General features: G+C 40.9%; 2 protein-coding genes across 2 annotated transcripts in view; both read left to right on the plus strand.

Annotated features, from left to right (window-relative positions):
• The first annotated feature begins 1,778 nt into the window (after positions 1 to 1,778).
• On the plus strand, positions 1,779 to 20,557 carry LOC117596974 (E3 ubiquitin-protein ligase TRIM39-like). The gene is made up of 8 exons (XM_053233614.1): positions 1,779 to 1,916; positions 2,618 to 2,704; positions 4,457 to 5,019; positions 5,258 to 5,353; positions 5,495 to 5,728; positions 5,825 to 5,987; positions 6,146 to 6,181; positions 19,780 to 20,557. The coding sequence occupies exons 2-8, from the start codon at positions 2,686 to 2,688 to the stop codon at positions 20,325 to 20,327; spliced, it is 1,659 nt and encodes a 552-aa protein (XP_053089589.1). The 5' UTR covers positions 1,779 to 1,916; positions 2,618 to 2,685; the 3' UTR covers positions 20,328 to 20,557.
• Positions 1,800 to 22,250, plus strand: part of LOC117597110 (E3 ubiquitin-protein ligase TRIM39) — a 34,012-nt gene continuing 13,561 nt past the window's right edge. Inside the window, exon 1 of the mRNA XM_053233613.1 lies at positions 1,800 to 1,916. The gene's annotated coding sequence lies outside the window, so the exon portion shown is untranslated. The remainder of the gene's footprint in view (positions 1,917 to 22,250) is intronic.

Genomic DNA, 22,250 nt, shown 5'->3' on the forward strand with positions numbered 1-22,250 from the left:
ACAGTAACATTTTAAAAGATATAAAGCAGTTGTTACAATATGTGGTTATCTTTCTGACTTCTTCCCTTGGAGTAACCTTTAGAGACTGGATGAACAATTCACATCTACAACCATTTACATCTAATTATCAATAGCACACATTATAATAACAACATATTAACCTACCCCAATTAAACTGCAGTGTTATAACTAATAAGAGTTTGTAAAAAAAAAACGCTTGTAAAAGCAGTTGTAATGACCTGCATTTCTGTATTAATCACTCATAAAAATGCATTTTTCTCTTTAATTATGTCACAATAAAAAAAAATACAATCTTCTTAAACATATTGAACATAAACATTTTTATTTCTGTAAGCAGTTTAAGCAGTGTGTCAGTGCACACCACACTGCTTAAATACTCTGTTCAGGCTGGAAAATGTATTTTACATGAACTTTTTTACATTTTGTAACTGGTAGACCCTTCAGCAGCATTTATCTGATTCCTGTACAAGAGTCATTGTCATTTCTTTCCCCATGAGGTTAACTGTGTTTTCTCTATTTAAGAACGTGATCGGCTGCTCGTTCAGGATTTTTTTTCTGCAAACTGAAAATAAGGATTTCAAACAAACATAAACACAACAGCAAAACGTACCTCAGAACCTATGCTTCTTGGACATTTGGATGAAGAACTTAGAGTCTTATATTTTATAAGTACCATTCAATCATCCTGCAGGCATTTCTTTCTGTTTTATAAGGTCATATTTTTTAAATTACTGCATTTTGAACAGATAAATACTTATTATTTCACAATAATTTTAAAATACTTTGTAAAGGAGAGCTGTCTGATGGGTGGGAACTACGGGACTAAATTACGGAGAAAATTGGTGGGGAATCACAAAAAAAAAAAAAAAAAAAAAAAAAACTTCTTCAAATAAAAATACAACCAAATTATTTCATACAAAATCTCCAAAAAGTGATAATCAGCCAGCATGTGATCCTCTGTGTAATAACACGTTTTAGTGGCTTTGTTCAGAGGTATGGAGTTTGGATGGTGAAGGAGCATCAAGTGAAACTTTTATACTCCTTACTTCTGTGTTGAACCACAATGTGTGTGTGTGTGTGTGTGTGTGTGTGTGTGTGTGTCCATTGCAACGCTGATCAGGATAAAGCATACTGAAAATGAATGAACGAATGAATTAATAAATGAATGAATTTTCATCTGTGGTAAATTCAGCCATCTGCTGGTACAAAGGGGAAATGATGTGGTCAATAAGAAAACGTTCTTAACCCAGCACAAGCGACTTTCCGAAACAAGGGAGGCCAGAGGAAAGCTCCTTAATATTCATGAGGAAGCGCTACCTGATTGGCCCGTGAAACATTCCTGCTCTGACGTTTCATGCTGCTGCACGTGACCGTTTTATGGCTGCTGTGAAAAGTCATGCTGAGGAGATTGCACTGACTAGTGCTTTCAGTAAGACATGTAGCACTAATACATTAACTTTTGTGATTTTTACAGGACCAGTCACCTTGGGAGCATATTGTAGGACTTAAACGTATAAATAAATCACAACAAATCATTTGGCATGCTGGTCATTTTTGTACGATAATCTGCAATTAACCACAATATTGTTAACTGAGAAATAAACCACATTATTGTTATTTCATGTGCAGTTTGAATGACTGTATAAATACACATGAGTAGAGCAGAAGCTAAAGCTGAAGGTGGAGACAAACTGCATTGTGGAACTGCCCCTTTATCAGCCACTATGAAGTGAACAAGGAAGTGACTAAAGTGAAAGGGAAAAGCAGTTAGCTCACATCGAGAAGAAACCCTTGTTTTCACATTAATTTCTGAAATTAACTGCAGGATATTCACTGACTCCGAGATATAAAGTCAGACCATTCTCACTCCCTGAAAAGAGGCAAGTAAAATAAAGGTATGTACTTCAGTGAATGGTTTATAGTTCAGAGGTTTTGTCAGTGTGGGATTTATCAGGATAAACTGCACATGTTAACAATGTCAGACAGAGACAGGGTCTCTAAAACACTGCTGAAAAACTGACACTGAAATACAAGCTGATTATAACAGTGTTTTAAAAACTGTGTCTTTAATGATCACTGATCAACTGAGACAGCAAAGCTGAAAAACAGGGTCAAAGTTTGCTGTGTTTTATTACCTGCTTAAAAGAAGAGTGTTGAACTGACTCCAGCATGAACACTTAAATTCAAGCTAAAATACAATTATACTTTATGCTTAATGACGAAATTTGCCCAGATGTGTGAGCTAAACTGAATTAACTGGATGAAAGGTGCAAGTGTGTGTGTGTGTGTTAGAAGTACAGAGGTGAGCACTGGGTGAAATATAAACACTTATACAAACATATCAGGAAGTGAGAAACTGTGAATGATACAGTTACTGAGCTGAGAGCTGTGAGAATGATCAGTGAAATTCTGTGTTTATTACAATCTAATGAAGATGAAGAATGTTTACGTGTGTTTTATAACACAGTCTAAATGCTTCCAGTGTCATTGCTTAGGTTTAACACTGCAGACAGGCATGCTGAGTCCAACACACTAATCAGTAACACCTCATTCTGTTACATGTGTGAACTGAATGATGTGATTTCTTACTGAAAAGGTTAAAAACACAGGAGGAAGTAAACGACTGAATCTCCATCACAAACACAAGGCAGAAGAAGGAGGAGCATGGAAGAACCACCTTCATGTAAGTTATACAGCTTATACATTTTTATTATTATTATTGTTATTGTTGTTGTTGTTGTTGTTGTTAATTCTTATGCAGCAGTAAGTTTCTGTTTCTATAGTAACAACCAAGGGCTTGTACTGCATGGTGGATGTGCTACATCTTTTAATGAAGGATTGTCACTATTATAAATTTTGGCTGAAATTAATTGCTATAAAAATTATCTCAATTAATGGTTTAATTGTCTTTTCTTTTGACTTTATGCCACTATTTTCATATAAGAATAACACTTGTGTTATGATGCACACATGTATTAGAAAGCCACTTATTGCATAATACATACATTTTTGGCTTTATTAGTTAAATATTTAAATATGTAATGAAATAATTGAATAATTAGATATGTAGTTAAAAGTGTCAATAAATAAATAATACTGAACTAGAATTGGGGCATAAATAATTAAATGTAATTGAAAATGTTTTGTTTGCTATTTTTAAATACTTAAATATTTATTTATTTCAGTGACACTAAATGCCATAAAGTGTGACATGAAATAAACCATGAAAACGAGCATCATGAAATACTCCCTGAAATCTGTCACTTCCATCAATAATTAATAAAGTGTGAAAAACCCTCCATATGTAACTAAAATAAATTTCTTTAGAAACTGAAAAGATAAAAATAATAACAAATATATAGAACCTGTTAATGAAATATACTCAGAAGTTACCTAATAATATACAATATTCTTTAGCAAAATCTGTAATTGAATAATGTACTATGGCTAAGCTTCAGCTAAATATTACTGTGTGATTCCACTAATTATAGTTACAAATAGTTTATCAATAGATGCCTTTAACAAAAAAGATTGTTGTGATTAAATCTCATGTTTGCCACTACTTTATGCATAACTGAATATATATAGCTAAAAAACAAATGATTGTGGAATGTAATTGTTAATTTATCAGCACAAATATCATGCTAAAATTGTTCTGATTAGCCTTTAATTTAATGATTGTTACAGGGTTAATTTAATGGAACCCTTACAACACTTTTAAAGTTGAAATTGTATAATGTAACACAGAACAATGCATTATTTTAAAAAATATAAAATATAGAGTGATGTCCAAAAATTCTGAGACCACATTAAAAATCTGCGAATCTGGAAATGAACATGAAGTTTTTGAATTTTTTGCATATGTTCCACAACATTTAATTTAACAACAAACTGAAAAAAAGTGTAATTTTTTAAAGAACAGTGTGTTATTGTTGAAGTGTTGCAGTGATACTGTAAAAGAGGAATAATGAACTCAAGCATGTACAGTTTTATGTAAAATAATAATAATAATAATAATAATAATAATAATAATAATAATAATAATAATAATAAGCTCTGGGATGATAATGACTTTGTGTCATCACACCACCCTGTCACTGATCATTTTAATGCACATTGTTCTGTGTTTTATCCCTTATGTAAGAGCTCCATTTGCAAAAAAAACCTTCACTGAAAAATTCATGAATGTATTCTACAAAAATATTTTTACACAGACATTAAATGACACCCCAACAAATACCTTTAGACTTCAGCTGTAAGTCAGTTTAGAATAAAAAGCCTTTTCGTATCAGTACAGGAAAACATGTAGAAATTCTGCTCTGTGATTTTCACACCTGCACTACAGATGCAGTGTACTGTATAGAGACAAGGCTGAAACAAATTACAGTATTTCTACACTATTTATAAACAATGTGTAACTTTTTTTTTCCATCAGTCCATGTTGGTCGTGACTCCAGCAGTCTCCTGTCTGAAGAGCAGCTGCTGTGTTCGATCTGTCTGGATGTGTTCACTGATCCAGTCACCACTCCATGTGGACACAACTTCTGCAAGAGCTGCCTTACACAGTGCTGGGAGAAGAGTCAACACTGTCACTGTCCATTATGTAAAGAGAAATTCACCAAGAGACCTGAACTGAAGATTAATACAACACTGAGAGAGGTTGCAGATCACTTCAAGAAGAAAAGTGGTCCTGACAAACCCGAGGTTCTTTGTGACGCCTGCACTGGAGAGAAGCTGAAGGCCCTGAAATCCTGTCTGGATTGTGTTCTGACTTTGTGTAAGTCTCATCTAGAGCCTCATAACCATGTTCCAAGACTTAAGAAACACAAACTAATAAACCCTGTGGAGAACCTGGAGGACTACATATGCCAGAAACATGATAGAGCTCTGGAGCTGTTCTGTAGAGATGATCAGACGTGTGTGTGTCAGTTCTGCACTGAGACAGACCACAAGAATCACAACACTGTTCCTATAGAGGAGGAGAGCAGAGAGAGGAAGGTGAGAAACACTGATTAACATCAACTTTGGACATCATTATACATAATGCAAATTAATTTACTGATGGATAAATCAGATGGGAAGATTTTGAGTTCAAATTTCTCAAACAATTCCAAAGAAATAATTTATTAAAGAAAAGAATTTATAAAGAAAGGCATGATAAACCCATTTTAAACAAAATAGAGGGACAAATTTAATAAACATACAGTCAATTATTTGTCTTCTGCTCTGTCCTCAGACACAGCTGGGGAAAACACAGACAGATGTGCAGCAGATGATTCAGGACCGAATGAAGAAGATCCAAGAGATCAAACACTCAGTAGAGCTCAGTAAAGTGTGTAAAACATGACATGAGTTTATATCTGCTACACTCAGTACTTTTCTTTTTATTTTGTAGAAATGAACAAACTGCATTAAACATTAGTTCACTATAACAGTGTTATATGATGAAAGTGAAAATGTGTTCCTCCTTTAGAGAAGCACAGAGAAAGAGAAAGCAGACAGTGTTGAAGTCTTCACTGCTCTGATTCGCTCCATTGAGAGAAGTCAGGCTGAGCTGCTCGAGGTGATGGAGGAGAAGCAGAAAGCAGCAGAGAGGCAGGCTGAAGGACTCATTAAAGAGCTGGAGCAGGAAATCACTGTGCTAAAGAGGAGAGACACTGAGCTGGAGCAGCTCTCACACACTGAGGAGCATCTCCACCTCCTACAGGTCAGTGTTCCTCTCTCTGCTCCCTGGCAATGCAGAACATCACAGAACAACACTCACCATGCTGAGGGATTTCTCCTCTCTCCTGCTCTACTGTAGATTTACTCCTCCATGTGCAGCCCTCCACACACCAAGAACTGGACTGAGATCAGTATTAACACTGATCTGAGTGGAGACACTGTGAGGACAGCTCTGTCTCAGCTTCAGCAGACTCTGAATGAGAAACTCACTAAAACACTCAATGACAAGTTAAAGGAAACAGGTGAGAAACTTTCTTATTTCACTTTTCTAGACATATGCACATTTACTACATGTTTATATTTATATATATTTATATGCATATACACATTTTTTTTACTTTATCTCTATCGCAATAGAATTATCTGAAATCTAATGAAAGTGATGTTTTGTTGTAATTAGTTTCCAGAGAACTGAAGAGGATTCAGCAGTATGCAGGTACAGTGAGGTTTCTGATTTCCTCTCATATTAAAATGTACATATCAGCATTACACCACTGCATCATCAGACTTATTTTCATCTGTAGATCTCTCCAGCTAAAAGGAAGTCTTAAAGTGTCTCTCATTATCCTCCTCACTATAGCTCCCTATTACTGCCATGCACTAAAGCCCTTAAACCCTTTTCTACCTTAGAAAGACTGATCTTCCTCTTACATATGACTAATAAAACAATGCAGGAATCATGTATGTTTGGAAAGAGATTAACTTTATTCTTTCTTTATTAACTGCATGAGTATAAAACACTTTGTCTATCAAAGGTAAATGTTGTTTTCCTGTTAGGCAAAAAAAAAAAGTCAGAGTTTTATAATCATGCAGTTAGAAAATGATTTTAAAAACATGCAGTGCCTCTATCATTGACTTTAGAGTCACGTGTTCTCTTCCAAAAGCTAAAACTTACTTAGCGTGGTGTACCATTTTGCATCTCTTGTCATTAAATGCCTCCCCCTCTCTGCACATCCCACACACACCGTGCCAGCGAGTCAAACTCTCACACATCCCCGCGCTCGGAGCCGCCGCTACTCTCTCTCTCTCTCTCTCTCTGCGCATGCGCGGGGGAAGAGTGAGCGTGGCGTGCGGAGCGCGTGAGAGCGGTTGGCGTGCTGCCAATTTTTTCGGCGTTTTTTTGCGCCATTTTTCTGGCGATTTATCGCGACTTTGTTTCATATAACATCTAGGAACAACCTGGTGTGTGTGCGCGTGAGTGCGTGTGTGTGAGTTTATTAGCGTGCCTGTGCGCGTGGGTGTGTGTGTGTGTGCATGTGTGAGCGTGAAAGTAGTATGGCGAGCAGAGTGCAAACTCCGAGTGATAAGTTCTATGAGAGCTTGACTCGCCGGCACGGTGTTCGGGTGGTGTGTAACGCTAGTGTAGAGGAGTGTGTGTTAGCGGTTGGAGATGTGGTGGGGTGTGAGAACGTTGTCTCTGCCTCCCGCATGAACAGTGCTATCGTCCTTTTTCTGAACAGTATTGATAAAGTTACTGTACTGATTCAAAAAGGTATCAAGATTAATAATGAGTGCATCCTGGTCTCTCCCCTCAGTTCTCCTACTAAAAAGGTCTTGTTGTCTAATGTCCCTCCATTTATTAGCAACCTCGCAATAACTAACGAGTTGTCTCGGTACGGGCTAACCGTCACCCCCATAAAGAGAATCTCCACTGGTTGTAAGTCCTCACGGGCTAAGCACTGCGTGTCTTTCAGGAGGATGGTTTTTATGGTCCTTAATGAAGGTCTAGAGGAGCTGAACGTGGTTTTTAGATTCAGGCTTGATGGCTTTGATTATAATATCTTTGTGTCCACCGATGCAGAAATAAAGTGTTTTCAATGTGGTCAGACGGGACACCTTGTTCGCGCCTGTCCTGAAAGACAGAGCGACTCCGGTGTTTCCAGGCGACCCGGGCTAGAAGCAGCCGAGCCCACTGGAGCCGTTCCCCCTGCGGCTACAGCTCGGCCTGCTGCACCAGGGCCTAGTGAGGGTGAGCCCCAAGCTCAGCCTGCAGCCCAGAGTTCCACTAGCGACGTGCCCATCCCTGAAACACCCTGCTCGGCTGAACCGGACCTGGAGAAGCCTGGCTTGGCTGAACCGGTCAGGGAGCCCTTCAGGGAATCGAGCATGAGTGAGGAACCGTGTGAACCTGAGAATGTCACTGTGGACTCTAGAGCAGTGCTGGAGCCGCCTGCGCTGGCAGAGGCAGGCACAGGGGTGCAGAGCTGTCGCCAGGAGACACCGGTCACTACACCAGTGCATGGGGACGGAGGAGATGTGGAAATGGAAGACAAGGCCCTATTTAAAGTACCGACAAAGAGAAAGAAAAGAGGTAAGGGACAAGGGAAAAAGCAGGCAAAGAAAGAACTGAAAGTGGACGAAGCTGAATCAGACAGTGAGTCAGATTCAGTGTTCAGCCAGGAGTCTCAAGAGGAACTGTTGAATGTTGTTTATAGTGCAGATGACATAAAAGAGTTTTTGAAAACTACCAAGTGGCAGAAAAATGTCTCTGTAGAAGAGTTCTTCCCAGACCGGAAACAGTTTGTACATGATGTCAAGTATCTTAGAAGAGAAGGTGTTTTTACAGACCAGGAGATATTCAGGTTAAAGAAACTGATAACAAAGGTCAATAGGGAGAACTCTGACGAAGATTGAGTTGTTTTTATTTTTATTTTTATGTGGTCATGTTTACTATTTGTTTGTCTTATTTATATTCCTTTTTTAATGAACGGGATCCAGGTTGCGAGTTTTAATATCAATGGAGCGAGGGAACATGTTAAAAGAGCAAAGCTTTATGAACTTATTAAGCAGAAGCGTGTTGATGTAACTATGCTGCAGGAAACACACAGCGACAGCAGTAATGCCGCTGATTGGGTGAAGGAGTGGGGTGGTTTGGTGATTTTAAGTCACAACACGTCGCTTAGTGGTGGTGTTGCCTTGCTTTTTTCTCGCAATTTTATCCCGGTTTCGTACACTGTTGAGGAAGTTTTAAAGGGGAGGCTTTTAAAAGTGAAGGCTGTCTATGAGAATGAGGTTTTTGTTTTTATTTGTGTGTACGCTCCCACAAATGCAGTGGAGAGAATGATTTTTTTAGATAAACTTCACAATGTCATTTTAAACTGCAGCACTGAAGAGTTCTTAATTTTGGGAGGGGATTTTAATTGCACAGCAGACCCTCTAGACAGAAATCATGCAGAACCTCACTTAGCCTCCCGTAAGCGTCTATGGGAGTTGGTAGAGGCCCACGATCTCTGTGACGTCCGGAGAACCTTTAATAAGAAACGGAGACAGTACACGTGGGCCCATTCCATAGACAACACCCTCTCCCTGGCGCGATTAGATCGGTTTTATTGTTTTAAGCATCACCTGGCGGTTTTTACGAAATGTTTTATTTTTCCAGTAGGCATCTCAGACCACTGCATGGTCCAGTGTTCTATCAGTAAAAAGAACATAAAACCTAGGAGTGCCTACTGGCATTTTAACACTGCACTCTTAGAAGATTCTCATTTTAGAGAGTCTTTTATTTTTTTATGGAATTGGTTTAAACGTGAGAAGGCAGCTTTTAACTCCCTACAGCAATGGTGGGACATTACGAAAGCGCAAATCAAAGTTTTCTGTCAGCAGTACACTCTCAATGTCACAAGGGACATCGCTAGATCTTTAAAAGCTCTGAAGATAGAGATAGTGGAACTCCAGCATTTGGGGACCACAGGAAATCGAGGGCAGATTGCAGCCCTCAAAAGAAAAAAAGCTCAAATGAATGACCTGTTGGACACTACAGTACAGGGGGCGCTGGTCCGCTCACGCTTTAAAAGTGTGACCGAGGTGGACGCTCCTTCTAAGTTCTTCTTCAGTTTAGAACAAAATAATGGACAGAAAAGATTCATGCATGCTGTGCGAACAGAATCAGGGGATCTCGTCTCAGAGCCTACTGATATTCGCCAGCAGACAGTCATCTTCTATTCGAAGCTATATAGCAGCGAAAGGTCAGGGGCACAGGTAGCGGAGGAGAGCTTCCTCAATGACCTGCCTAAGCTCTCAGAGACAGTGGCCAAAGAGCTGGACAGAGAGCTGACACTGTCTGAGCTTCAGGAAGCTCTCCAGGGTATGGAGAACGGGCGGGCGCCGGGTATAGATGGTCTCCCTGTTGAATTTTTCAAGGCGTTCTGGGCAGCAATAGGGCAGGACGTGCTGGAGGTCCTACGGGAAAGTGTGAAGTGTGGTCAGCTCCCATCGAGCTGCAGGAGAGCCGTCCTGACCCTGCTGCCGAAAAAGGGAGATCTGACCCACCTGAAGAACTGGTGCCCGGTGTCACTACTGTGCACTGACTGTAAGCTGTCAAAAGCATTAGCTTTGAGACTGACGAAGGTGATGGAGCAGATCATTCACTTTGACCAGACGTAATGTGTGCCCGGCAGGTCAATTTTTGACAATGTATACTTAATTCGTGACATTTTGGATGTCTCCAGGCTATTGGGCTTAAAGACTGGTCTGATTTTTCTAGACCAGGAAAAGGCTTTTGACCGGGTTGAGCACGAGTACTTGTGGAAGGTGTTAGAATGCTTTGGGTTCAACCCTGGTTTCATAGCCATGATCAAAGTGTTGTACAGTGAAATTGAGAGTGTACTGAAGGTTAATGGTGGTTTATGTGCCCCTTTTAGAGTGTACAGAGGCATTAGACAGGGCTGTTCCCTATCGGGCATGCTGTACACTCTAGCTATCGAACCTCTTTTAATTAACTTAAGAAGTCGAATCTCTGGTTTTAACATTCCACACTGTAATGCTTCACTTTGTCTGTCCGCATATGCAGATGACCTGGCTGTAATGGTGGGATCCCAGGCTGATGTGAATGTTTTATCTGATGTTTTAAGAGACTTTGAGGTTTTATCATCAGCAAAAGTTAACTGGGGAAAGAGTGAAGCAATTTTAGTTGGGGAGTGGGGAGGTGAGGAGCCTACACTCCCGGGAGGCCTGGTGTGGAAAAGAGGAGGTTTTAAATACTTGGGTGTCTACCTGGGAAGTCCTGAATTTTTAAGTAAAAACTGGGAAGGCACTGTAGAGCACGTGAAGGGCAGACTGAGCAGGTGGAAGCGGCTGGTTCCAGGGATGTCCTACAGGGGGCGGGCGCTGGTAATTAACAACCTAGCAGGGTCGTCCCTATGGCACAAGCTGGCATGCGTGGATCCACCGCCAAACCTGCTAGCAAACATCCAGGCCCTGCTCGTGGACTTCTTCTGGGATGGTTTGCACTGGATTCCCCAGAGTATTCTTCATCTGCCCAAGGAGGAAGGGGGGCAAGGGCTGGTTCAGCTCGCCAGCAGAGCTGCAGCCTTTCGCCTCCAGTTTGTCCAGAGACTTTTAACCGGGCCCAGGAACCTGGTATGGAGAACAGCAGCCAGTGGACTTTTGCACAAGGTGGGAGGACTGGGAATGGACAGAACTTTGTTTTTAATGGACACGCACAGGCTTGATCTCTCTGGATTACCATTTTTTTTTACCGTGGACTGTTTAGAATATGGACTCTTTTTAAAAAAATGCATTAAGGATTATGGGACACTACACTGGCTGCTGGAAGAACCCCTCGTCTTCGGGAGTCGTCTGGACATCTCCAGTGCAACCACCTCTACACTGTCCAGGGCTCTGATCTCCGCAAAGATCGTCACATTCCGGGAGCTGGTGAACGTTGCAGGGACTGATCTGTCGCGAGGGGAGGACCTGGCAGCACATCTAGGACTCTGGTCCCTGCGCGTCGCTGACCAACTCCTACATCGCTGGAGGTCAACCTTAACAGCGGAGGAGCGTGTTCAACTGAAGGACTACAGAATCACTGAGACCAGTTCTGCAGCAGAGGAACCCTTTCCCCAGTTGAACATCACTCCCGACCTCGCCGGGTGTGGCGGTCCCTTCCTGGAGTGCAGGGGTGAAGGGGAGATGGACTTTGGGACAGTGTCAGGGAAACTGCTCTACAGGGCCTGTGTAAAGGTTTTAAACAAGAAAAAGCTGAATGGGAGGGTAGACACCCAGTGGAGAAATGAGTTTGGTTTTAATGATGACGTTAAACCAGAGTGGAGGGCACTATACAAACCACCGTTGACCAAAAAAGCTGCCGACCTCCAATGGAGGATTTTACACTGCATTATCTCTGTGAACGCTTTTATCTGTATTTTAAACCCTGATATTTTGCATGACTGTCCTTTCTGTTCACAGAGAGAAACTGTTTTTCATGCTTTTATGCACTGCAACAGGTTACAGTCACTGTTTGTGCTTTTAAAACGTATTTTTAATTTTTTTAATGTGAATTTTACTCCTCGATGTTTTATTCTTGGTTTTAAGTACGCCCGGAGAAACAGGTATATGTGCCAGTTAATCAATTTTATTTTTGGGCAGGCGAAAATGGCCATATACCTGAGCAGGAAGAACAAAGTAGCTCAAAGTACTGACTGTGATGCCGTAAGAATATTCTCCAGGAGAACAAAATCAAGGATTGTTGTAGATTTTAATTTTTACAAGAGTATGGGGGATCTAAAGATGTTTGAGACTATGTGGTGTTGTGGAGAAGCTCTGTGTTCACTGAAAGATAATGAATTACACTTTACACCAGAACTAGGCTGAATGATCCCCCAATTGTTTTTTAACTGCCATTTTCTGTTTTTATTTTATGTTTCAATATTTTATTCATTTCTCATCTATTTATTATCTATTTATTTGGCCAAATGAGTCAACCTGTGTAACCGCCAGTACATAACTTGTCCTAACATGACTTATGTCAAATAAAGGATGGTAAAAGTCAAAGTCTCTCTCACACACACACACGCGCGCGCGCGCATGCACGCGCGCAATACAACCAAACTACTCCTTTACACACTTGCTCACACAACAAATGTAAATAATTCGAGATGTTACACGGAAAATGTTGCACTAACTGCTTAGAAAAAAAAAGGTAAGACACCAACTGCTGTCATGCGCTTTACACGCCACGTTCACTGTTCGACCGCGCATGCGCAGAGCGAGAGCAAGAGAGAGAGGGAGAGAGAGAAAGACCTTTTTTTTTTTTTTTACTTTTTACAGTCCTTTACTTAAACAAGTCACATTATACATAAAATCATGGCGACTCAATAAATAATAAATAAATACATATAAAAACCATTTCAATAAATTAGGTTAAATATAAGAGTGAATCGTTTAAATAGTGAGGATTAGTTTAGCTCTGGTGCAAAGCAGAGCTCTCCTTCTTCAATGGAGCACAGAGCTTTCTCACAACACCACACTGCCTCAAACATCATCAAATCATTCATACTCTTATAAAAATCAAAATTCTTGATTTAACCAGTCTGGAGAAAATTCTTTTGGCATCACAGTCTGTGTTTTGTGCAATTTTGTGTTTTCTGCTCGGGTATACTGCCATTTTAGCCTGAACAAAGATAAAATTAATCAGCTGGCACTTGAACCTGTGTCTCCTGACATATTTAAAACCAAGAATAAAACTGAAAAGTATAATCAACATAAAAAGACCTTAAGATGCTCCGTAAAAACACAACCAATGACTGTAACCTGGAGCAGTGAATAAAAGTATGAAAAACGGTTCTCTCTGTGAACAAAAAGGACAGTCATGTGTAATATCAGAGTTTAAAATGGAGATAAAAGAGTTCACAGAGATAATACCATGTAAAATCCTCCACTGGAGGTCGGCAGCTTTTTTGGTTAATGGTGGTTTATACAGTGCCCTCCACTCTGGTTTAATATCATCATTAAAACCAAGAACACTTTGCCATGGGGTGTCTACCCTCCCACTCAGCTTTTTCTTATTTAAAACCTTAACACAGGCCCTGTAGAGCAGCTTCCTCGACACTGTTCCAAAGTTTATCTCCCCTTTGTCCCGGCACTCCAGGAGCGGACCTCCACACCCGTCGAGGTCAGGAGCAATGTTCAGCTGGGGAAAAGGTCCTTCCTCTGCAGGACCAGTCTCAGTGATCTGGTAGTCCATCAGCTGAACACGCTCCTCTGATGTTAGGGCAGACCTCCAGCAGTGTAGGAGCTGATTGACAACACGCAGGGACCGTAGTCCCATACACGCTGCCAGGTCCTCTGCCCGTGACAGGTCCGTCCCCAGCTCCCGGAGCATCATGATCCTTGAGGAGACAAGAGCCCTGGACAGTGCAGGGGTGGTCACACCGGAGTCCAGACGCCTGCCGTGAATCAGGGGCTCCTCCAGCAGCCAGTGTAACATTCTTCAGCCCTTGCTTTGTTTTTTGAATTAGTTCCAGATTTTAAAAAGTCCACGGTAAAAACTCGGTAATCCAGAAACGTCCAGCGTTTTAGTGTCCATTAAAAACAAAGTTCTGTCCAGCCCCAGTCCTCCCACTGTGTGCAATAATCCATTGGCTGCTGCTCTCCACACTAAGTCTTTGGGTCCAGTGAGGAGTCTCTGGATAAACTGGAGACAAAAGGCTGCAACCCTGCTGGCTAACTGGATCAGCCCCTGCCCCCTTTCCTCTTTGGGCAGATGAAGGACACTCTGAGGAATCCAGTGTAGACCATCCCAGAAGAAGTCCACTAGCAGAGCCTGGATGTTTGCCAGCATGTTTGGCGGCAGATCCACGCATGCCGGCTTGGCCAGAGGGACGACGCTGCCAGGTTGTTGATCACCAGCATTCGTCCCCTGTAGGACATCCTTGGGACCAGCCGCTTCCACCTGCTCAGTCTGCCTTTCATGTGCTCTACAGTGCCCTCCCAGTTTTTATTTAAAAACCCATTGTTTCCCCAGGTAGACACCCAAGTATTAAAACCACCTTTTTTCCACACTAGGCCTCCTGGTAGTGAAGGCTGCCTACCTCCCCATTCCCCAACTAAAATGGCTTCACTTTTTCCCCAGTTTACCTTAGCAGAAGATAAAACCTGAAAGTCATTTAAAATATCAATTAAAATGTTTACATCCTGCTGTGAGCCTATCATTACCACCAGGTCATCTGCATACGCTGACATACATAGTGAAGCATTGGCGTGTTGAATGATAAAACCAGAAAGATGACTTCTCAGCTTACATAAAAGAGGTTCAGTCGCTAATGTGTAAAGCATGCCTGACAGAGAACAGCCTTGTCTGATACCTCTGTACACTCTAAAAGGAGCACATAAACCACCATTAACCTTCAGTACACTCTCAATTTCACTGTACAACACCTTGATCATGGCTATAAAACCTGGGTTGAACCCGAAGGCTTCTAGCACCTTCCATAAGTATTCACGAATGTCACGAATTAAATATGCATTATCAAATATAGACCTATCAGGCACACAGTACGACTGGTCATGGTGAGTGATCTGCTCCATAACCTTAGTCAGTCTAGAGGCTAATGCTTTTGAGAGCAGCTTACTGTCAGTGCATAGTAGTGACACCGGGCACCAGTTCTTCAGGTGTGTAAGGTCTCCCTTTTTTGGCAGCAGGGTCAGGACGGCCCTCCCGCAGCTCAATGGAAGCTGACCACGCTATCCCATAGGACACCAGCACGTCCTGCCCTATAACTGCCCAGAAGGCCTTGTAGAATTCGACAGGGAGACCGTCTATACCTGGCGCCTGTCCGTTCTCCATGCCTTGGAGAGCTTTGTGGAGTTCTGCCAGTGTCAACTCTCTGTCCAGCTTCCTGGCTGCTTGCTCTGAGAGCTTTGGCAGGTTCTTGAGAAAGCTCTCCTCCACTATCTGTGCCCCTGACCGCTCACTGCTATATAGCTTCGAGTAGAAGCTGACTGTCTGCTTGCGAATTTCAGTGGGCTCTGATAAGAGATCCCCCAATTCTGTTCGCCCAGCATGTATGAATCTTTTCTGTCCATTCTTTTGCTCTAAACTGAAGAAGAACTTAGAAGGAGCATTCATCTCAGTCATGCTTTTAAAGCATGAGCGGACCAGCGCCCCCTGTGCTGTAATGCGTAACAGGTCATTCTTTTTGGCTTTTTTACTTTTGAGGGCTTCAATGTGCCCTCGATTTCCTGTGGCCTCCAAACACTGGAGTTCCACTATTTCTATCTCCAGAGCTTTCAGAGATCTAATGATGTCTCTTGTGACATTGAGAGTGTACTGTTGACAGAATACTTTTATTTGAGATTTAGTCATATCCCACCATTCTTGTAAAGAGCTAAAAGCTGCCTTCTCAGATTTAAAACAATTCCATAAATAAATAAAACACTCTCTAAAATTAGCGCCTTCTAAAAGTGCAGTGTTAAAATGCCAGTAGGCACTCTTAGGCTTTACATTTTTAGTAGTGCACTGTAGCATACTGTGATCAGAGATGCCTACTGGAACAATAAAACACTTTGTAAAAAACGTCAGTCGATGCTTAAAACCATAAAACCGGTCCAATCTCGCCAAGGAGAGTGTATTATCTATGGAGTGCGCCCATGTGTACTGTATTTTGTTTCTCCATATATCGCTCAGCTCGTGGGCCTCCATCATCTCCAACAGGCGCTTACGGGAAGCCATGTGAGGTTCTGTGTGATTCTGATCTAAATTATCTGCTGTACAGTTAAAATCTCCACCCAAAATTAAAATATCAGCAGTGTTTCAGTTAGCAATCACGCTGTTCAGCTTATCTAAAAAGCCCATTCTCTCCACTGCACTGGTGGGAGTGTACACACAGATAAAAACAAAAACCTCATTTTCATACAAAGCTTTCGCTTTTAAAAGCCTCCCATTTAAAATCTCTTCTACTGAATAAGAACATGGAATAAAATTGCGAGCAAAGAGCAAGGCTACTCCTCCACTTAGTGATGTGTTGTGACTTAAAATTGCCAACCCGTCCCACTCCTTCACCCAATCAGCAGTATTGCTGACATCACTGTGGGTTTCCTGCAGCATCACAACATCTATCCGCTTCTGCTTCACAAGTTCATAGAGCTTAACTCTCTTATTGTACTCTCTTGCTCCATTAACATTCAAACTCGCCACACGAATCCCATTCATTAAAAAGTATAGATAAAATAAACAGAGGGTAAAAACCTCTCTATCATGACACACCACACATTCTACAAATCGTCATCAGAGTTTTCCTTATTCACTTTAGTCATCAGTTTCCTTAAGCGATAGACTTCCACATCAATAAAAGCACCTTCTCTTCTGAAATGTTTAACATCATGAATTAACTGTTTTCAGTCTGGGAAAAACTCCTCAATTACAACATTTTTTTGCCACTTGGTGCTTCTCAAAAATTCTTTTATTTCCTGAGCACGGTAAACAACGCTTAGCTGTTCCTCTTGCGAGCCAAGATTGTACACAGAATCTGACAAACAGTCCTCACTGTCTGACTCCCTATCATCTGTTTTGGTTTCTTTCGTTTCTTGCTTTTTTCCATGTCCCTTACCTTGTTTCTTTCTCTTAATTGGCACTTTAAAAGTGGGCTTGCACTTCGTCTCCACGTCTCCCCCCATCCCCCTGCAGTCGTGTAGTGTCCGGTGCTTCCAAGCAACACCTCTGCACCCCTGTGCCTGCCTCTGCCAGCGCAGGCAGCTCCAGCACTGCACCAGAATCCACTGAGCAGGGCCTCTCCAGGTCCGGTTCAGCCAAGCAGGGCTTCTCCTGGTCTGGTTCAGCCTCTCTGGGCCTCATTGTGACCAGTTCAGCCGAGTAGGACCTTACCAGGGCCGGTTGGGCTGTGCAGGGCTTTTCTGGGGTTGTTGTAGCTCCAGTGGGCTTCTGGGCTGCAGGCTGGGCTTGGGGCTCACTCTCCTTCAGCTCTAGTGCAGCAGCCACTCCGGGGCTTTCAGCAGCCGGCCGAACTGCAGCCGCAGAGGGAACGACCACAGCAGGCTCAGCTGCTTCTTGCCCCGGCCGCTCAGAAACACCAGGGTCACTTTGCCTCTCAAGACAGGCTCGAACAAGATGCCCTGTTTTACCATATTTGAAACATTTTGTCGGCATCTGAAGATACAAAGAAGTTCTAATCAAAACCGTCAACACTGGATTTAAAAACTCTTCTGTACCTTCTTTAAAAACCATAAAAACCATTCTCCTAAAAGACACCAGGTGCTTAACAAGTGAGGACTTACAGCCAAGGGGGATTCTCTTAATGGGGGAGACCAGTCGCCCATACCTCGAAAGCTCTTTAGTAATCATTTCATCAGAAATAAAAGGAGGGACATTAGACAGTATAACCTTCTTTGCTGGGGAACTTAACGGGGAAATCAGTTTGAGTTCATTGTTTATCACTAAACCATGCCGAGTCAGTTTGCTTACTTTGTCAACGTCATTCAAAAAAACACAACAATAGCACTGTTCATGCAGGAGGCAGCGACAATATTTTCGTGCCCCACCACATCTCCAATCGCTAACACACACTGCTCAACACTCGCCCCGCACACACACACACACACACACACACACACACACACACACGCCGTGCCGGCGAGTCAAACTTTCAAACTGCCGCGTATTCGGATTCGCCATGATCCTCCAACACGCTACTCACACACACACACACACACACACACACAACAAAAGTAATAAATCCGAGATGTTTAAACGGAAAAATATGCAATAAATGCCGAAAAATTGGCGCATGCGCAGAGAGAGAGAGAGAGAGAGAGAGAGATGAATCATTTATGAATCATTTATTTATGGCTTGATATTTACAAGAAAAAGAAGAAGAACATTTTTTAAATGGTGTTTTTATTAAAATTATTTTTATTTGGCTTAAGGCTTTATAGCACTAATTTTATTTTGGTGTTTTCTGTTTCCTCATTTTCTCATGAAGCGAGAAATTCTGTGTTCGTGTGTGGAAGTAAAAAAATGACAAAGATTTGAATAAAAAAAAAAAACAAATTGGAATTTTAAAAGCCATTGAATTCTTAATATTGAAAATTAAAGACCATTACATTCATAATATTGAAATATATAAAAGGCTGAAAACCAGACATCTGTATTTATTTAATTTAAATTAACATCCTTGAAATTCAAGTTATCTCTTTCTTTCAGTGTTCAGAGATTTATATTTTAAAATTCATGTTTTCACAAAGAAATCCAGTATCTATATTCAAATATATTTTTTCAGTGTTCACAAATTCAGATTGAATAATTCAGTTTTCAGATATTCAGAAATCTGTATTCAGGTTGCTAATTTCAGAGCTCAAATTCAACCAATCAAATTCAGGCTGCAATATTTAACACCGAAAAAACCTCAAGTTTAACATCCGGGTTATTCAGGGCTAGGCAAAGGCAATCGAGCCTGGAGCGTGTTGTACCGTTTTGCATCTCCTGTCATTAAATGCTTCCCCTCTCGGGAGCGCGCGCCTGCATCACTATAGCAACAGAACAGTGAGAAGGCAATCATGGATTTGAATCAGATTAATAAAGAAATGTGTCTTATGAGTAAACCTTTGAGTAAATCACTGTTCTTTACTCTTCACTGTTCAGCTTTATGATCTGATTGAATTCAGCTTCACTTGTAAAAATGAAAGATTATAAATGTTAGTAAAACATGGTGTGGAAATAATGTATTATTCTGAAAGAATGATTTGTTCCACCATGTATGTGGAAAAGTGATGAGTATAAAACTCTTTGCCTCTCAGAGGTGAATGTTGTTGTTGTGCTGGACAAAGAAGTCTAAGAGATTTATAATCATGCAGTTAGAAAAGAATTGAAAAATGCAGTTTGTCTCCATCATGGACTTTAGAGTCTCGTGTTCTCTTCCAAAAGCTAAAACTTACCAGATATTTATCACTAGAGACACTCGCTCAACTGATTTTGTCCATCAGGATCAAGTTTTTCCTCAAATGTTTTTCTCTCATGTTCTGTGACTCTTTCTCTGTTTTTCCTGAAGAACAAAAATTACAAACACAAATAATTCACTAAAGTAAAGTTTCAGAAGGAAAACATTTTATATTTCTCATCTTTGACAGACTCCTACCATAAACTGTACAAGTTTTCTCTTTTTACAAGAGATCATTTAAAAATGTTTCATTATTTAATCTTCTACAAATCCTCTTATAAATCCTAATGAATATGATCCACTGGATGATGATTTAATCTTTTTTACCTGCATACTCATATCACACACTGTGTGTTTCTCTCAGTGGATGTGACTCTGGATCCTGATACAGCTCATCCCAATCTCATCCTGTCTGCTGATGGAAAACAAGTGACAGACGGAGACACACGACAGGATCTCCCTGATACACCACAGAGGTTTAATTATTGTGTCTGTGTTTTGGGAAAGGAGAGTTTCTCCTCAGGGAGATTTTATTATGAGGTGCAGGTCAGAGAGAAAACTGATTGGGATCTCGGAGTCGCCACAGAGTCCAGTAACAGGAAAGGGGATGTTACACTGAGACCTCAGAATGGATTCTGGACTGTCGGACTGAGGGATGAGAATCAGTATGAGGCTTGTGCTGATCCTGATGTCCCCCTCACACTGAGAGAGAAGGTGGAGAAGGTGGGGGTGTTTGTGGATTATGAGGAGGGTCTGGTCTCCTTTTATGATGTGAAGTCCAGCTCTCATATCTACTCTTTCACTGGTCAGTCTTTTACTGAGAAACTCTATCCATACTTCAGTCCTTGGATAAATGAAGGAGGTAAAAATTCAGCACCACTGATCATCTCTCCTGTATTTAACACTGAATGAATTTTCACCTCACAGATTTAATCATCTATTAAATGCTGAGAATAAAAAGAAATATTTTACTTTTCTGGTGAATTTTAGAAATACATATTCCCTTTTAAAGTGCTGTACAGTTTATTTTAATACCTGGGGTTTGTTTTTTAATTTTAATCCTACAGTCTGTTTTTTACACATTATGATTGTGGAACTTTGTCATTACAAATCAAATATTAATAAAGATCATTTACAGTTCACACTGAGTTTTACTGCAGAATTGAATCTGATCAATAAAATGGATTAAGTTCAGCTGCTGATGTCTGTGTAGATACAACCGAACAAAACTGTTTCTCCTTCAAACTCCATCAAACACAAATACAATCAAATTCAACTTTTATTTTTACAGATAGAATCCTCTATCCGTGCTGTTTTCCACCAGTAAATGTTCTTATCCGAAATGAAAAAAATTTTTTAAACGTAGGATGACAGAGGGAGCCTCATTAATATTCATGAGGAAGCGCTACCTGATTGGTCAGTGACACGTTTCGGCTCTGACGTTTCATGTTGCTGCACGCGACCGTTTTGTGGCTGCTGTGAAAAGTCATGGTGAGGAGATTACACTGACTAGTGCAAGAACCAGGATTAACCACCCGGAAATACACCTTTTATTTTAGTTTCTGTTTGTAAAATGACATTTTCCTTCTGCTTTCATCAATATTTCAGTCCTGCTGTGGTTTTATGGAGTAGGTTTGCCCCACTGAAATGAAAAGGAGAATGTCATTATGTGATAAAGGGGTAAATGCTGAGTGGGACAGTAAGTCACTGCCACTTTCATCTGTTTTGAGTGAAGTGATATCGAGCTCAGCAACACATCAGGAAAGAAAACTTTCTCATTGAGCAAGCCTTATTTCTACATCTATGAGGTCTGAATGTTTCTACTTTTCCCTTTCTTTCAATATGATATATATTTATTTTTACTTTGCCCGCAGTTGCCATGGTGATTAAACCCGTTGTGCAGCATGAAACGTCAGAGCCGGTGTTCCAGTGATTCAGGTCCCCTGTTTCTCCGTCAGTGCGCATGCGCGACATCAGGACGTTTTCTCCTGTCGCTACGTTGAGTAGCTTGTGTGTGTGTGCTGTGTGTGTGTTAGTTTTATTATTTTGTGTTCATCAGGTAATAAGGTAAATTTCAGGTAGCTTGTAAAATAATTTGTAATAAAATCCATGCTTTAAAGTAGAGAATGTTTATTTGTCAGAGTACAGACACAGTAAGTAGGTAGGATGGCTGGCTCTTGTAGCTAGGGGTTACACTGCAGTCATGTTAACATTATTAACAAAACCCAGTTCTCACACTCTAGAAGCTGAAACTGTAAGAAGCCCCAGTGAGTGACTTGCTCTTTGCCACTAGTACACTGTATTGAGAGTATATAATATCATGAAATGTCTGTGTTAAGTTACAGAAGTGTAGTTCATTGAGAAATGCATGGTGCAATGCTAAAACAGTCATTAAAAAAGTAAGTAAAAAAGCCATTTTTAAATGTAATAAATACACTTTAACAAAATGATGGCTGTCTGTACCCTTGGGAATTAGAGTAGGCCTGGTTTCGTTTCATTACTGTGGCTGGTGCAGAATGCCAGTGGCCTGGGTTTGATCCTCAGTTTGGGTGAGAGTGTGGAGTTCGGTTTTATTCAGGGCTTTGACAATACATGATCAAATCATGTTACATGTACAAAAACAAGTGATGTAAATGTAACTCAATGCAATCACATGCAACTGATGTACACATATGAATTAAGTAAATTGAGTGAGCTTTTTTCAGTGTAGGCTAATGTTATTTTGGCTAATGTTATAACTGTGACTGGTAATCCATTGAAATGAAATCCTAGTTGGCTTTAATGTCAAAAGAACACCTGAAACTACAGTGGCCGACAGCTACGGTGGCAGACAGG

Source organism: Pangasianodon hypophthalmus, chromosome 4 (genome assembly GCF_027358585.1).
Source record: "Pangasianodon hypophthalmus isolate fPanHyp1 chromosome 4, fPanHyp1.pri, whole genome shotgun sequence".
NCBI lineage: Eukaryota > Metazoa > Chordata > Actinopteri > Siluriformes > Pangasiidae > Pangasianodon > Pangasianodon hypophthalmus.

Bases quoted from the DNA above. Each gene is read 5' to 3' on its own strand.
- LOC117596974 (XM_053233614.1), top strand. The intron at 5,020-5,257 runs GTGAGAAACACT...CTCTGTCCTCAG, and splicing joins AGGAGAGCAGAGAGAGGAAG to ACACAGCTGGGGAAAACACA. The intron at 5,729-5,824 runs GTCAGTGTTCCT...GCTCTACTGTAG, and splicing joins AGCATCTCCACCTCCTACAG to ATTTACTCCTCCATGTGCAG.